The sequence below is a fragment of the Falco naumanni genome, chromosome 2, assembly GCF_017639655.2.
Source record: "Falco naumanni isolate bFalNau1 chromosome 2, bFalNau1.pat, whole genome shotgun sequence".
NCBI classification, from domain to species: Eukaryota; Metazoa; Chordata; class Aves; order Falconiformes; family Falconidae; genus Falco; species Falco naumanni.
In genome coordinates this window covers 110103720-110119610 of record NC_054055.1, presented here as the reverse complement: position 1 = coordinate 110119610, position 15891 = coordinate 110103720, and the positions used below count along the sequence as shown (strand labels likewise).

At 38.0% G+C, this 15891-nt stretch overlaps 1 protein-coding gene across 7 annotated transcripts in view; it reads left to right on the top strand.

Moving 5' to 3' along the window:
• The window catches only part of ROBO1 (roundabout guidance receptor 1), a 321795-nt gene extending 308219 nt beyond the window's left edge, over nucleotides 1-13576 (top strand). For 6 of the 7 annotated variants that reach the window (XM_040582909.1, XM_040582915.1, XM_040582914.1 and 3 more), the window contains 4 exons: nucleotides 1613-1765; nucleotides 9476-9784; nucleotides 11058-11257; nucleotides 11852-13576. In XM_040582909.1, coding sequence (XP_040438843.1) covers nucleotides 1613-1765; nucleotides 9476-9784; nucleotides 11058-11257; nucleotides 11852-11866 — 677 coding nt within the window. In that variant the 3' untranslated portion in view covers nucleotides 11867-13576. The remainder of the gene's footprint in view (nucleotides 1-1612; nucleotides 1766-9475; nucleotides 9785-11057; nucleotides 11258-11851) is intronic. The other variant, XM_040582910.1, reaches the window with a different exon arrangement.
• Nucleotides 13577-15891: the final 2315 nt, after the last annotated feature.

Sequence of the window (15891 nt, the reverse complement as noted above, 5' to 3'; positions counted from 1 at the left end):
GCTCTACGTTGTTTTTCATAAGTAGTTCCTAATTTTTTAGTCTCATTGATTACTGCCAAACCTCAACCCTGCTGGTGGATTTGCGCCCAACTGAATGAGAAAAAAAAAATAATTACAGAATTCTATCCTTTTCCTATTATAAAGCTCCCAGTGTTTTCAGTCACTCTTCATGAGAGATTTAATCCCTCTGTGTTGACATGTCCACATAAATAGCAAACCTTTAGAGTCATATTTCCCCTATATTTGAAAATAATGTAATAATAGTAGTTTTCCATTTTATACTTTGTAGTTATCTTTTGGAGACTGCTGTTTAAGCTCTTACTGCTGTGTTATTGAGATGAACTGAGTTTGTCCAGGTTTCATAATTTGACAGCTCTTATTAGCTGCAGTTTAAATTACAGATTATGCATATGCAGCAAGGCCTTGTGCATGTGTTCCTTCTTTTTTTTTTTTCTGCTCACCGCTGGACGTGTGAAATACGGTATTTTAAATTTTTCATGTTTTACAACATACGGGATATTAGTAATGCTGGGTGTATACAGGTAATCAGTAACCTGACCATGCCAAATGGATATTGTTACAGTTCAGCTAAGAAATAAGAATACCACAGCGTGGAATGCAGTTTTCAAGCAGATCCATGAACATTTTGCCAGTCATTCTTATTAAACTTCCAGATCTGGGGAAGAGCTACTCTGGCACAACAGTGTCCACCCTGACTTCACAGATTTGCAGCCATCCTCCCGTTTCTGATATCCTCTCCCACTTAATAGTCCTTTGTTTCATTTCAACACAGCTGTTCATCATGAAGAGTGAGAGGGGAGGTAATTTAGTAATTCTGGATGAAATCCTGGCCGATTGAAGTAGGTGGCAAAACTCCCATTCATACCCACGGGGCCAGTATTTTATCTGTTGTATACATATAAGTTCATATACAGTTGTGTCTATGTGTGTGTAAATTCATATATTTAGAAAAGGTCTTTTTACATCCCATTACTATTACAGGTAAAGAGTTTTACAACAGTCAAGTTCATGTCACGCAGGTTTTTTATGTATTGATGTTACCTATACCTGACTACACATCCTAAAAATGTGACACTTCCTACCTGCAAATAAGCTGTGATAAAATGCCAGTTGAGCATCCCTGATGCATTTCTGGTAACTCAGTCAAAGCAGCAGAGGCGGCATCTGTAGCTGGGACCTGCTGGCGACTCGCCGTGCATATGGCACGGGTGTCCTCGCGCTACCCGAGCTAGGGGAGGTGAAACCCGTCTTGAAAGTCAAAAGTTTTGTTGTTTCTGGAAAGTTGCTGGGCAGGAAACCTGCTTGTGCTTGCCTACTGATGGAGTTCACATTCCTTGGACAGGAGCTACCAGCCTCTGAGCAGTTGGATAATTTCTGTGTGGCTAAGCCAGCCTGCCTACTGATGGGGTAGCAAATGTGTCGATTTAGTTACAGCTCACTCTAAAACTGATTACAGGAAGGGTGAGAGCTTTATTTTTGTTCCAACTGTATTTTCAGGTTTCATATAGCTAGGTCATTCTGAAAAGAAAGCATGAGGTGTCTTTATTTTGGGTGAGAAAAATAATAGCTATTGTTCTGTAACAACTTCCAGGCCGTAGACATTTTCATGCATCACACTGTCCTAGACCCACCAGCCCCGTATCGACTGACAGCAACATGAGTGCTGTTGTAATACAGAAGGTCCGACCTGCCAAAAAGCAAAAACACCAGCCAGGACATCTGCGCAGAGAAGTCTACACAGATGGTGAGTCCACTGAAATGGGTGAAAACGTCAGTGAACCTTTCTAAATAGCATTCAATGTGCGCGTGTGTGTGAAATTTTTCCACAGAGATAACATTATGTTTCAGAATTCCGTGATTTGTGTTTCCTGTTGCTAAACACACTGCAGAGATTAATCATTCTAAATGCCAGAGTTCCTTAATACTGTACATTGATGCTTCCACTCCAGAGCTTTGCACCTGTTTTCTATAGTGTCCTAATCTGCTAATTACTGTCATTATTTAAGAGCCCAGATAGCATAAATAGTACAGTCAATGAGAATAATGTGTGGTTAGGATTAAAATCTTCATTCACATGACTGACTACTAAAACCTTCAGAATGTATCTGTTCCTGAAAAAAAACCTTTTACCATTCAAATGGTGGACAACACAAATCAATGAATTTTAATCCCGACCATGGCATTGTTGCAAGCGGTTACTTTGTGAGTAAAAGCAAAATCTAATCATCTTCTTTCGTGCCTTCACACACAATATCAACTCCTGCTGAAAAGGTAGTGCTTGTGTTCTCTTGGGAGTGTAGGAGGATAATGCAAACATTGTGATGTTGTCTAGAGAGAGCCTTTAATGAAAATGCCTCAGGTGGTGCAGCTTTTATTAAAGCACTACCTTCCAGTTTTATAAAACAACCCACGGGCTTTGTTGGAAAATCATGTAAGATAAATTCTCCAAGACTTAACCCATCTTGTCAAGTTTGCTGAATTTGCTAAAGGTGGGGGGGGGGGGGAGCGGAAAGAAAGGCATCTTTCCCCACCTCCTGGTTCTCTGCAACAACAATCTGATAAGGACTTTCATTACCAGTCTGAAATTTTTCAAAGAGGGGCATCATTTGCCATTATCATATGAAAGCCTAATATTATAGATCCTTATCCAGGGTTACAAGAAGGGAGTTTTGAGCCACTTCTCCCCATGATTCCTGCCACTTGACAAAAAAATTTAATACAAAGCTCACAGCACGATGAGCAGAAGTAATTTAGCAATGAGTGGTTGTCCGTGCTATTATCTGTACTTTATTCTGAGTATTTTCTCTCACTAGCATCTATCTGATATTAGGCTGCATTAAATACTGGCATGACACAGTGCACCTGGGCCTCTTGGCTTATGCCCAGGCCCCTTCTGTCAGTGAAACTGAGCTGTTGGAATATTATCTGATTTCAAGAGGTTATTACAGTGGTTTTGTGCATGTTTGCTTCTGTGAAAGGACAACTCAAGGTGTAAATCCCAAAACTGTACCAGGAATGTTACATTTATGAGACCCTCGTAATGGTGTATTGCAAGATTTTATGGACATTTTATCAGCTTTTATTCTCTTGAAGAGAATGCTTTTAACTGAATAATTGGCTGAGCGGCAAACCTTGATAGAACCGGGACATCAGAAATAAGATCTGGACAGGAGTTTTATGTGGCCGTTTTCTTCTAACAGGAATAAATAAGAGATGGGCCTGTATTTGATGACAGGGTTTTGTGAAAGCAGTTATACACAATCAAATCACAGAGCGTTGTGGTTAGATACGGCAATAGATTGGACAATCATGATCAATATTTGTTTTGTGTTACATAGCACCTGCTTACTTCAGCATATTTCCTAGTTAGGTAAGAATTTCCACTAACCTGTTCAGTGTGCAATACAGTGTGGTCATTCAGGGAACAGCAAATTACGGCTTTAATTTCTGCAGATCTAATAAAACACAGTTCAAAGGTTGAAGATCTTGTTTGGTTTTGATGTTTCTGTTTTTCTTCCCTGATGCATTTACATAAGCATATTTGGAACCTTGTTGAATATTATAAGCATTCATCTTAATAGCCACATCTAGTATATTGTCCCTTTAGAATTAGCTATAAAATAACATCTATAATTGCTTTCCCTAAGTGGAGAAAAGTGATAAACATTTAAGCACAATTGACCTTTCCCAGATATACAGGGTTTTTTTTCTGTTGGCTTGATGTCATACTGTTACTTATCTTTTTTTGTAAAGGAGTGCCCGATACAAAGATTATTTTTTTCCTCATAGTGAGTGAACATATGTGTGTTTGTAGTACAGAAAAGCAGATATTCTGAATTTAAGCAGTTATTGGTGGCTAAAAGCATTGAAAAATACTAATAAGAGAAAAATACATTATTTCTCAGCCATTAAAATGTAATTCACTTTCACATATAAAGAATTTTCTACTGTTCCCAAATTACCTGCTTTACTATTTGCTAGCAGTTTCATGACATCCCAGTGTCATGAAGAATTTGCATGATTAGTTGACAGAAAGGATATATAAACAAATTCTTTGCATCAGTGGTTGAAAATGCCAAAAGGATTATCAGCAGCAATATCTCTAAGTCTTAAATTCTGGATATTTTTTTTCTTTATACCACAAGATTTATGAAAGAGATTGCTGTTTCTGAAAGTGTGTTTGTTAGTAATGTAACAGTAAAAAGTCTACTACTAGCCTTTCTTAAATAAAGGAGAGTGCTCTCTGATCTACTCTGCATTGTACAAGTAGTAACAATATTGTCTTTTCTGCTAGCATTAGTTCAAATCAGTTTCTACTTTATGTAAAACAGGATTTCAGCTCAGTTGTATTGTTCCTTGAAAGTCATCCAAGCAGTGAAATGTTCTCCATATTTGTTGCTAAAAATCTTTGCTCAGTAGGTGGTAAGGATTGAAATGTATGAATTTTTAATTGCTCTTCATCTAGCCTTTTAGAGTTAACTACTAAGAGTGCATTACAAGAACCAACTAACAGATGCATCCTCCTTCTCAGCCTTGCCTGACCTACTTAAATATTTAATTTAAGAAACCAAATTTTAACAAAATACTTTTGTCTTTTCTAATATTAATGTGAAAGTATCTTCTGAACTGCCTTGAATTATTAGTTACAAGCCCTCAGAATTATAAGTATTTTGATAAAAAACGCTGACATTTGTACTTTGACATTGCTTTAGTTCAATAGGTCTTTCAGTAGGAATCATGCCATTGACTGTTCACATGAGATTTTAAATCCTGATTCTTTTTAAATCTCGTGAGTGACAAAGGAAGAAACACTAACATTGTCACAACCGGTGGAGACTGAGTTTTTTAGCTGTGTTATCAATTACGTGACATAAGGGCAGCTGAATTTCTCACAAAAGGCAATTGAATATCTGCCAAATATTTCCATGGATTTTCACTTTGAAATGTTAAACCATTATGCATGCCAGCATCATTTGTACTTTTGTCTCCCTCTGCCTGAGCAGTACAAAAAACCTACTCTGCACAAATTTCAACAAGGTAAAATGTAAGTAGTAATGCATTTCTTACCTCTGCTAAAAACCAGCTTGTTGCTGAATGATAATAATGTTCAGATACCTGTCCGCTTTGCAGTCCTTACTTCTGATTCTATTGTGAGATATTTTGTAAATGTTGATTTTGATACTGAGGGAGGTTTTGTGGAGTGAAAATTGGTTTGATAAAAGCATTATGTATATGTACAGAAAGGCAAAAAATACCTACAACCCACTGTTTTTTATATATCATCCTGGGTTTTGCTGTATCTATCTATTAATCTCATTATAGTACAGATTGAGCATGTTTCTTGAAAGATAAAACATGAAAATACTATCAAAACATAAATAATTGTGGCTGAGGTTATTATGTAACTAAGAATCTTAAATGATCCTAGAACTTTACTAAGTCGGGAGGAATCGTGAGTTTTGCGTGCCTGCATAAATTTGCAGTAGAAGACAATTCACTTGGTATCTTCCTCCAGTATCGCATCAGGTCTGTAACTGCTGTTTGCTTCAGGATACGACCATGGAAATCTACAGCCCAATAAGAGCTTAAAAGAGCGAGTTGCCTACTAAGGCCCACTTCACTCATTACTCACTACTTACAATTCATCTTTTTGTGCTTGTTTGTGCTTTCTCCACCTCAGTGCCAAATTAACTAAGCAGATTCTTTTTCCCCACTCCCCAGTGGTGTTTTGCCTATCCCGTCATTCCTGTATATGTTCTCACTTCGAAAATTATCATCGCTCCTTTCAAAAGACATATGGAAGGTTTCCCCTATAGACTGTGCTATGAAATGGCGTCCGTTAATTGTTTGTGTTACGTGGGAAGCGGTACGACAGTAATATGTAGATATGAATGAAATGTGAACACAGCTGACTTTAACAAATACTTCTGAGTTCTTTATATTGGTTTCATGTTGCTTTGTGATTTATTTTTTATTCTTTACAACAGAAGCTTCCATTTGGCTTTTAATAAGAAGTGTGCCAGTTCGTACTGGAGGCAGATTGAATCTGGATTTTCTCTGTGGTCTGAGCTGTTAAAATAAATACCACAGGGGTGTAATAGTGTTGACCTCTGAAAAGTTTTTTGGGTTGGTTTTTTTTTTTTTCCCTCTGTAAAGGATTCTTTTCAGCGAGAAGCACTGTGTTATAATGAAGATTTTTATAGTTTCCCTGCAGGTTGCAAAAATGTGCCTGGAAAAGAATATCACTTTTCTTTAGTTATTACTGTATGATAGAGCTGCTGCCATTTTATGAAACTTTTTTTATATCAATGCATCTTTCCTTTCCATAGTCAAGCTTTAACACCACTTTGTTCGTTGTCCTCTGTAGCTGGGTAGAATTCTTGAATAAAGTGGGTTGTTCCAAGTTGTATTTTATAGGCGACAGGAAGGATGCTGTTCCTTCCCTTTGGTATGCAGCCAGCGCATTGCCGTGCCGCAGCTGTTGGAGCCTGGCTCCAAGGGTGACGGGAAAGCTGACGTTAGGTACCTACGCTCCCTTTTCCTCTCCAGCCTCATCACAAGGGCTTATTCAGGCCTCCAGCAGCTTAATGGAGACAGTGAGTGGGGAATGTGAGACACAAGATACTGCGTGAACAGCTGTGGTTCCAGTACCCTATGCTTCTGAGTTTGAGTATCTTCATCCACTTCTGATTCAGCATGTCCTTTTCCGAGAGAAGACATGTTGTGAGAAGGATGCTTTCCCCAGAAAGTAAAATACTGTTTGAATCTCCGCAGGCTAATGCAAAGTTTTATTTTCTAAATCTTGACCAGGTTTTATAATCAGTAAAAGTATTCTGCAAAAGGTGGGAACCATCACCATCTTCAGCCTTGCTTCTGCAGAACAGTTCTTGTGCTTGATAAACTTTGGTCTGGATCTGACATGGTCTGAAGCGTTGGGCTTTCAAGGAGCATGTCACATGCAACTCCAAGGTCTTGGGCAGACTTCACACAATTTTTCACTTAGTTCTTGCATTCTAAGAGGTTATGTACTTCTTCAGACTGACATTTTTTGGAGCAAGTATTGAAACTTAAGATCGCACAGCTATGGATGTGATCAAGTATCCAAACTCACAGGTGCTTGGTTTAAGCATCTACAGGGCTGGGCAGCACCATGCAAGGGGCTTGGTTCGCTCTTTGGTGGCTGCAGCTCCCGGAGCATTTTTAGAGGAGGTGGTCTGAATGATCCTCTGATGTCTGGAATTACAGTTTCATTGCTAAGGTCATGGACTGGACAGAGGTTACCTCTGCAAACCACATTTAAACAGTTATGGGTAACAAAGGAGCACAATCTTCTGTGCTTTCTTACCAAATCTGTTGTGTTTCCCATCTTAGTGAATCAGAAGTTGTCTCTCAGTTTTACCAGTTTAGTTTCCTCAGATAAAAAAAATCTGGTCCATTGCCCACAGATCTGCCTTTGTTCTTACTTTATAGTCTAATATTTCCCACTTTATAAATAAAATTATTTTGATTCAGCCACTTAGTATATCCAAGCCTGTAGCTAATTTACATTGTGCCTTCTCAAGTTTTGGAAATGACAGTGCTTTTCTTTAAAATATACCTTTATCTTTTAATGGTGAATGGTGAGTGTTAAGTAGATACTTAGAATGATGTCTCAGTATTCAGTTGTTTACCTTTAGCTGCTCCCTAAAACTGATGCTGCCCAAACAGCTCAGTTTTGAAAGACAAACTACGCTACACAAATTGCAAGGAGTATAAGGCCAGTTGTCCAACCTGTTCTTAGCTAAGAGGAACAGAAATGAAGAAGTTTCTGCATTTTTTTGTGAAATAGATTTAGCCCCTTATTCAAGCCATATATTTGAACAAGGAGAAGTTTTCTTGGTTGCTTTGTTAGTTTTTTTGTGGGTGTTCTTTTCTTTTTTGCTCTCTCTTTTTGTGCTTTATACCAAGACAGTGGAATTAACACAGCAAGGATGATGTTACAGATCTCATTTACCTGAACTATGTCCAGCCTTAGGAAATGTCCTTTATGACATCTTTCTTCCTCATCATCCCAGTCCAGACAAGCAATAAAATTTCCAGTCTTATTTAAAAGAGGTCAAGGGCAAATCCAAGTTAGGTCACTAGTCGAACAAGGAGGGTGGTGCCCATTAAGCTTGTGTAGAGCGCTGAATTCTGCAGTGCTACACCTTTCCGCAGAGCTGTACCCAGTCACTTGTGCTTTGTGTCACTGGGAAACCTCTCAAAAACGTCTGGCATCTGCTGTATCTGAAATTATACATATATGTTAGATGTCTGCTTTTTTCTTATTCAGGAGTACTACCTTTATTCGTGGCCCAATTTAGTTAATTTTCAGATGGAACATTCCCTTGAATAGACTGTGAATTAGCTGTATATATAGGGATGGTGTTAGAAAAACACAGCTGCTCCAAGATTTTTGTGGAAGTAGAAAGAATGAATGCACACTATTATAAAATGCTGAAGTTACATTTTTTTAATAGGGCCGCTATCTTTTTTTTTTTTTGCAATCTCACTTGAGAATATTAACTTCAGAAACATCTTTCACATCTCTTTTTTTAACCTGTTGTTCTCATATATGCATGATTTGTTCCTACAGCTTTGTTGTGAACTGCTTTTGTATTGTCTCTTCCTTGTTTGATTTTACCCTTCTTTTCCTTCACATTTTGTATTCCACAGAGCATTATTGTATCCTGATGAACAGTTTACACATTCTGGTTTTAATTCTTAATGCAGGAATAGAAAAAAAAATAACTAATTAAAACATGTGTGCCTTATAATTACTATTTAAAAACAATTTTAGAACTCCTTAAGCTGTGCTACTTTGAGGAGACAAATTCTAAAATCTTGTGTCTTTTTTTTCTTTGTTCTTCCTGAGAGCTTGCTACTTCATCGATGTGTGGAATTTTTTTTTGTATCTCATGACATACCTCTGGACATCGGGATATCTATGTTAGATCAACCTATTATGTTGAAAGAGGAATGCAGTAATTATAAATAAATATTATAATAATATATTATAATAATAATACATGCAATAGCACAAGCTGCTGTGTTGTTGAATGGACTTAGCAAAACGGATAAATATCAGGAAAGATACGTTAATATATTTAACTCTGTGTCGATAACTATTACCGATGTGTTAATACTCAAGTGTCTAAAGTTTATTACAGCTTTTGTAATGATTGTTAAGAAAATACTGTGATTTGAAAAGTCAGAAAGAGGTCATTACTTTACATTTTTAAAGCTCAAGCTTTGGTAAAAATACCCATCAGCAGTTGTAACAGTAACATAATAGTTTTGGGGATGGAGAGGGAAGGGCAGAGTGAGCGCCAGAAGTAAACAGGGCATCTGTTTCTTCAGTTGAAGTTAAATATTATTGCTTAATTTCACTAGCATGTGATGTCATCATAATTCTCATTCTTTTTCAACTTTCTAGACTTGCCACCCCCTCCTGTGCCACCTCCAGCTATAAAATCACCAACTGCCCAGTCCAAATCCCAGCTGGAGGTGCGGCCGGTCATGTTGCCAAAACTTGCTTCTATAGAAGCGAGGACAGACAGATCTGCGGAAAGGAAAGGAGCGAGCTACAAGGGGAGGGACGGGGTGGATGGGAGACAGCATTCAGACGTGCGAACAAATTCAGGAGAGCGGAGAGAATCACAGGATCAGCAAAACGATGGGAAACTGCGAGGGAATAAAGCACCAAAACGAGAAGGCACGCCAGCAAAAACTCATCTTCTTCAAGGTTATTTTGCATGCTCTGGGTCACTGGAGTGTTGGGCGTTGACCACAGGGAACAGGGCAGCACTTTTCAGGGCTCTCACACTGCCGGTGTGAGTGAAACTAGATCTCCTGACTTGTCACCATTTATTGTATACAGTGCTAATATAGGGCACCTTGCAGGTTCTCATTAGGGTAAAACGGAAAGAAAAGCATAGATTTTCTGTCTTGCCTTCTGTATACCCATCACGTATTAAAGCTAATGCTGAGGAAGCCCAAACAGAAATATTCTTTCAGAGTTGTAAGGATGAGTGTCCTTGCCCCTACCATACGTTTATAATGTAGTTATATTTAATCTATCTAATTAGAATCTAATTTATACGGGAACTGAGTGAAGTCAGATAGTAGATCTGTAAGTCAGAGATTTAACTTTTCTACCAAAGAATTGGTGCTTTGCCCATTTTTACCCATTTGTAAAAGAGAAAAAGGCCAGAATAATATCTGGTCCTGTTGAAAGAATCAGAAAGACGCAGCAGTAAAACAGTAGTTATAAATGCCAACTGACATGGCATTGTATGAATCAGACCTGACCAATGTAATCTCTTGTGTTTGGAAGCTGGTAAGATTCGTAATTAATGGAACATGATTAATGGAATTTGCCAAGTGTTCACTAAGACTTTGAACACAGATTATACAAACGCCTGGTCCTTTCTTCCCACAGGTGTCCAGGGTCAATATCAGGGGTGACTGGGTAGTAAGTTCATTAAATGGGCACATTAGTAAGAGGTGCTTATGTTGGATTGCTAGAGAGAAAAAGTATTAGACGGTTACCTTAGAGGATGGTGCTGACATTTTAAAACACACCTACTAATTTTGTTTCAAACTCAGTCTGAGAAATGCAGGGTCTCATATTTAGGTGGAATGAGCTCCTTGTGAGTATCGTGCATATATTGTCATTTCCTCCTACTCAGTCATACCGAAAATATACTACCAGGGGTTGTTTTTTACTTAATTTTTCTGTAGAACATAGAGCAGGGATCATAAATTGAAATGAAGTGGACAGTAATCGTGAATTAGTTTTTTCTGTAGTGAATGTCACCATGTGAATACTATAAATTTCATCGAGAAAGCTTCTATAATGCTATTATGGCAACAGTATATTTCATATTCCTGTCAGGCATCACTTGAAACCTACTGAGGATCATAAAAAGTGAAATAAATCACCTGCATGCAGAAATGTTAGGATCTCAGTATCTCTGGGCTTGTAAACATAACAATGTATATATTTAATTATACAGAGGACATCCTGCCATATTCTAGACCAACGTTTCCAACATCAAATAATCCTAGAGATCCCAGCTCCTCCAGCTCGATGTCGTCAAGAGGATCAGGAGGCAGACAGAGAGCAGATCAAGCAAATATAGCCCGAAGGAATGTTGCAGAAATGCAAGTACTGGGAGCTTATGAACAAGGAGAAGAGGAAGAAGAAGAAATGGAGGTAACTGCGGTTGTACTACTGCAGAGGACTAGACTAAGATTATTTCCTGTGCTTAGGCAGATGCCAAGAAAAAGCATTTTTGAATCAGGAATATTTCTCTTCAGAAGAAAACCAGTACATTTCACTGTCTATTAACATTATGCCCAATCCAGGAAAAGAAACTTTAAGAACGTGTCAAAAACATAAAATTCAAGTAATATGTAGCATACTATAACTGTCACCGCATTAAAGCCTGTGGAACAGAACTTGTAGAAATATGGTATTTAAATGTGCAATTTATATTTACAGTTTCATTCAAAAGTGAAAATAAAAAACTGGAGCATTTTAGAACACCTTGACGTTGCCTTTCACATTTTTTGAACGTTTATCATTCTAGATTCAAGGCATGAACCTTTTTCTTTTTTTTTTTTTGCCTAATGATATTAATTCAGTTTAAGTCCTTATTGTAGAAAGAGTATCTAAATGCAGTCACGTTGCTGCACATAATTAAAAGTAGTAATTATTTTTAAAAGGTAATAATTCTCTAAGAAATATGTGAAACAAATTTTAAATGATAAAATCTAACATGTAATTTTTAAATTTTTTTTAATACAGGAAACAGAAAGCTGAAGACAACGACATGTACTGTAACAGGCTTTTAAAATCTAATCTGAAAAAAAAAATCACTTAAGATGCCTCAAGTCTGATGATGTTTGACGCCAGAAATAATGTTCAGTGCAATCAGAGTGTACAATTTTTCATTTTTCTCCATGCCATCAGAATGCTAGTTTTTATTTTACTCTTTCTTTGTAAACCCTCCTTATTAGGAACAGCCCTTGCCTATTCCGTAACGCTAAGGGCATCACCTTCGCTGCCCGAGAAGGCAGGTAAGCTGCTCTTCGTGGTACTTGGGTCAGCTGCTGCTTCAGGATTAGCACAGAAGGGAATTCCAGAGTCTGGGATCCCGAGGTTTCTTCCCAGCAAGGCAGTGCTTAGAACACTGCTGGTACACCAGTGAGCCCAATCGAGAACGTTGCAAGTAATACAAGTAATACAGCATTGATTAAAAAGACGCCCAAAGTGAGCATCGTGCAGAACGTTTTATTCCAGGGTTTCACTATAGCCTGCAGTTATTGCAAATGCTGTCTTGCAGTTTCTATACAGACTGTGTGTCTTGTTTTCTGCCAGTCTTTTGCTAACCTTTTGCAGATGATACAGTTTTACAAATGCAAGTAAAATTAATTTGGGATGAGGTGGCTCTTATTGTAAATATGTACTCATTTTAAATCCCCTGTGGTACTTTGATTTGTCTTTCCATTTTCATCATTAAGTACATTCTTATTAAAAATGCCCTTTGGGATAGGCAGGAGGTAAGCCAATGTGATTGCTGTTTGCCTAATCATGGCATGAGCAAGTTTATCTGAAACTTTTTCTGATTTTCAGCTTCAACAGTGCTGATGAAAATAAGCAAAAAAATCAATGGACATTTTTAATAATGATTGGGTAATATCATTAACTGTTACTGGCCCAAATCTCAGACCTCTACTTGTGTCAATTAACTTTAAAGAAGTGCCACTTAAAGAAATTTTGTTTGATCTTGGCGGTTAATTTTTTTTGTAATGCACTGCTTATCTTTTTTTTTTTTTTTTTTGGTTTTAAAAGCACAATCACTAAACTTTGTTTGTAAACCATTGTAACTATTAACCTTTTTTTTTTGTCTTATTGAAAATGTTAAGCATTTGTTTGGGATATTTTTCATCTTTTTGTTAATGCTCTATGTTTGTATTTGGAATATTTGAATGATGACAGATGGTAAAGTAACAAACGTAAATGTGGGCCATAATCAAAACACTTCTCACTTTTCCTGGACTTACAGAAAATTACCAATTTTGCTGTGGCCTCTCTGAACATTGGATTATCATTAAAGCTGAAATAGAGGCATTAGTTGCATTGAATTTGCCAAATGATGTCCTCTGTCTGTAGAATTTATGATCCTTTTTGTAATTATAAAATTTCTTTGTCATTGGTGCTAATGGAAAAATGTGTGTTTGTTTATTGACAGCTATCAGGTCTAGCCCCAATGAAAAAAAAAAAAAAAAGAAGAAAAAAAAAAAGTGTTTTGGTGTTTACCGAGGACTGAAATTTTTCATTTAGCTAATTTTTGAAGAAAGGTTCCATAGAAAGGGTGTGCAGTACTAAAGGAACAATCCATGTGATTAATGTTTTCATTATGTTCATGTAAGAAACCTCATATTTTAGCCATAATTTTGCATACTGAGGATCCAATAATCAGAAAAGTAATTTTTGTCACATTATTTATTAAAAATGTTCTCAAATACATTATCTTTCCTGCGTAGTTTCTTGTGTTGCCTGCAATGTATTTTTAGGGCCAACCTGATCTTACTTCTGTTGGTAGGAGTCAAAATCTGTTCCGCTGCAATCTGCCGTTTCAGTAGCGTGAGCAAAGTGGGAGAGCTGGATGCAGTCTAAAGGTTTTACATAGTCACAACTGATTGCCTTAAAGATCTGATTTCTGGGCGCTTCATGAACTGTGATAACGAAAACATCTCTTAGCCTGCCAGTTTCCAACGAGAGATGATGAAGGAAATCTGTACCAACGAAAGTATTCACCTCAGGGGTGAGACACATTTGTGGAATTGAGGAAGCGAGATCCAAGTAAGTGAAGGGAATGAATATTACGACTCATATGTTTGTTGGGACCTGCACAAAGGCAATTTTTCTTAGCTGCCTGTCGTCCTCCTGAGCTGTAGCCATTCTGTGGTCAGCAGAGTCCTGCTGTGGATCACCAGCAAGTAGGTGATGGTCCCTTTCCCACTTTCGCTTTTTTGTACTCCTACTCATCACCCTGTTCATGCCCTTCCTTACCCTGCACCTGTCATGCCAGTTAAAAGAAAAGAAAGAAAAAAAAAAGAGAGAAAAAAGATAGCCAGCACACTGCATAGGAAAAAATCAGTACATCTTTTTTTCAACAAATGCTTTGGTTCTTGTCTTTTTGACGACCATACTTCCCTTTCCCAAGAGCTGGAAGCGGTCCAGAGCTAGATCCTAAGGTTCTGCAGTGTACTGCACTGTCTTACCATAGAAGATTGCTAGAGCTTGACAAGACAACTTATATCGGGTGTAAGCCTTCAAGTATAATTTTTTTTTTCGTAGTTGTAGCTTTGATGCAGGTATTAAGCAGAGCGAGTAAAATGTGTAATGTTTCTGTGTTGCTTAAAGGGTTTTTTTTCCATGTCTTTGGTCCTCCTGCCTGAGTTCAGCCCACCCGGTGTTAGATCTGCCAGTATAACCCAGACAAGAGCCCACAGACCAGACCGTGCTGTGCCGTAGGAGATACCCATCTGCCTGCCCCTTTCCCTTGGCGCAGGCTGGAGAGGTTGGTTTGATGGGCACAGACTGCTTCAGCAGCTGCTTCTGTCTTTCCTGGCACCAGGAATGGCCTCGTGGTTTGGGATCAAACCGTTGCTATAGCAGGGTCTGGGGAACAAGTGGGGCTAGAGGAAGGGTCCACGAGCGTGTCACAAAAGCTGAAACTGCTGGCAAAGGTGTAGTGGTGAATCACAAAAGTGGGGTCTACTTGCAGCTCGACTGTGTAGACCTCTCCAAGGTGTATCTGTCCAGAAAGGCTGGTGCTGCAGGCCTGAAATAGCAGGTACTCACCTTGATCTTTACTGCCATGGTCACGTACTGGAAACTGCGCTTCGGATCCCCAGCTGGTGCCTACGTCCACCTGTGTAGCTTTGCTGGAAGTCAGACTCCAGCTGAAGTTCTGACCTCAAACAACGGTAAGTGGAAAATGTTGCCCAGTGAGTTCTTTTATAAAGAGTTACTACAAATTTGGTTGATGGTTGATGGTGTCCCCTAGGAAGTTACTTGGATTGTTTTGCGATTGCCTTCACTTGTGATTAGCAGTATCTTCAGCGGCAGAGTTGTCACAGAGTTCTTGCACCCACGCTGGGTCCTCAGTGCCTTGTGGTCTTAACAAAAACGCCATAATGAAGATAAAATATACAACAGTTTGATCTTAAAATTACAAATCCTGTTAATCAGTATTGGTAGACACTTGGCTTGGTCTTAGGCATTCAGGTACAGTAAAACTAGGTCATTTACGCATTGCTACTTTACCTAAAGACTTACTCAGTGACTGGAATGCCAACACAGCAGAAGAAAGTAGTGTTCAGAGGCTTTGGTTGTGCTCTATACCTGAACAAATATTGTACTAGAACATCTGTAGCATTTGTGTGCTGAATTAATATAATGGATGTAGAAGTTTGATTTCTTTTATGTAGTGTGTTCTGTGAACTCCCATATGAGTTGCTTTTAAATTTGTCCTCACTTAATTAAAATATTTGTTAGGATACTATGAAAGATGTCTAAAAAAGCAGAATTGTAAAATTTTAGAAAATGCCGTGCAAATGTTTTAGAATTATATATAATTATATTTTCAAATGACTACTTATTTTGAAACATAAATGCATAAATGACAAAGTGGTTTTATTTTAGTGTAATGCAAATATGCCCTAGAAATGTATTTGCAAAAATTGTATAGGAGTGGGTTAGCTGTAAGTGATCATGTATATAATTTGCTTCAACTCCTGGAAATATATTTGAACTGTCTGCCACCTTGCTCCCTG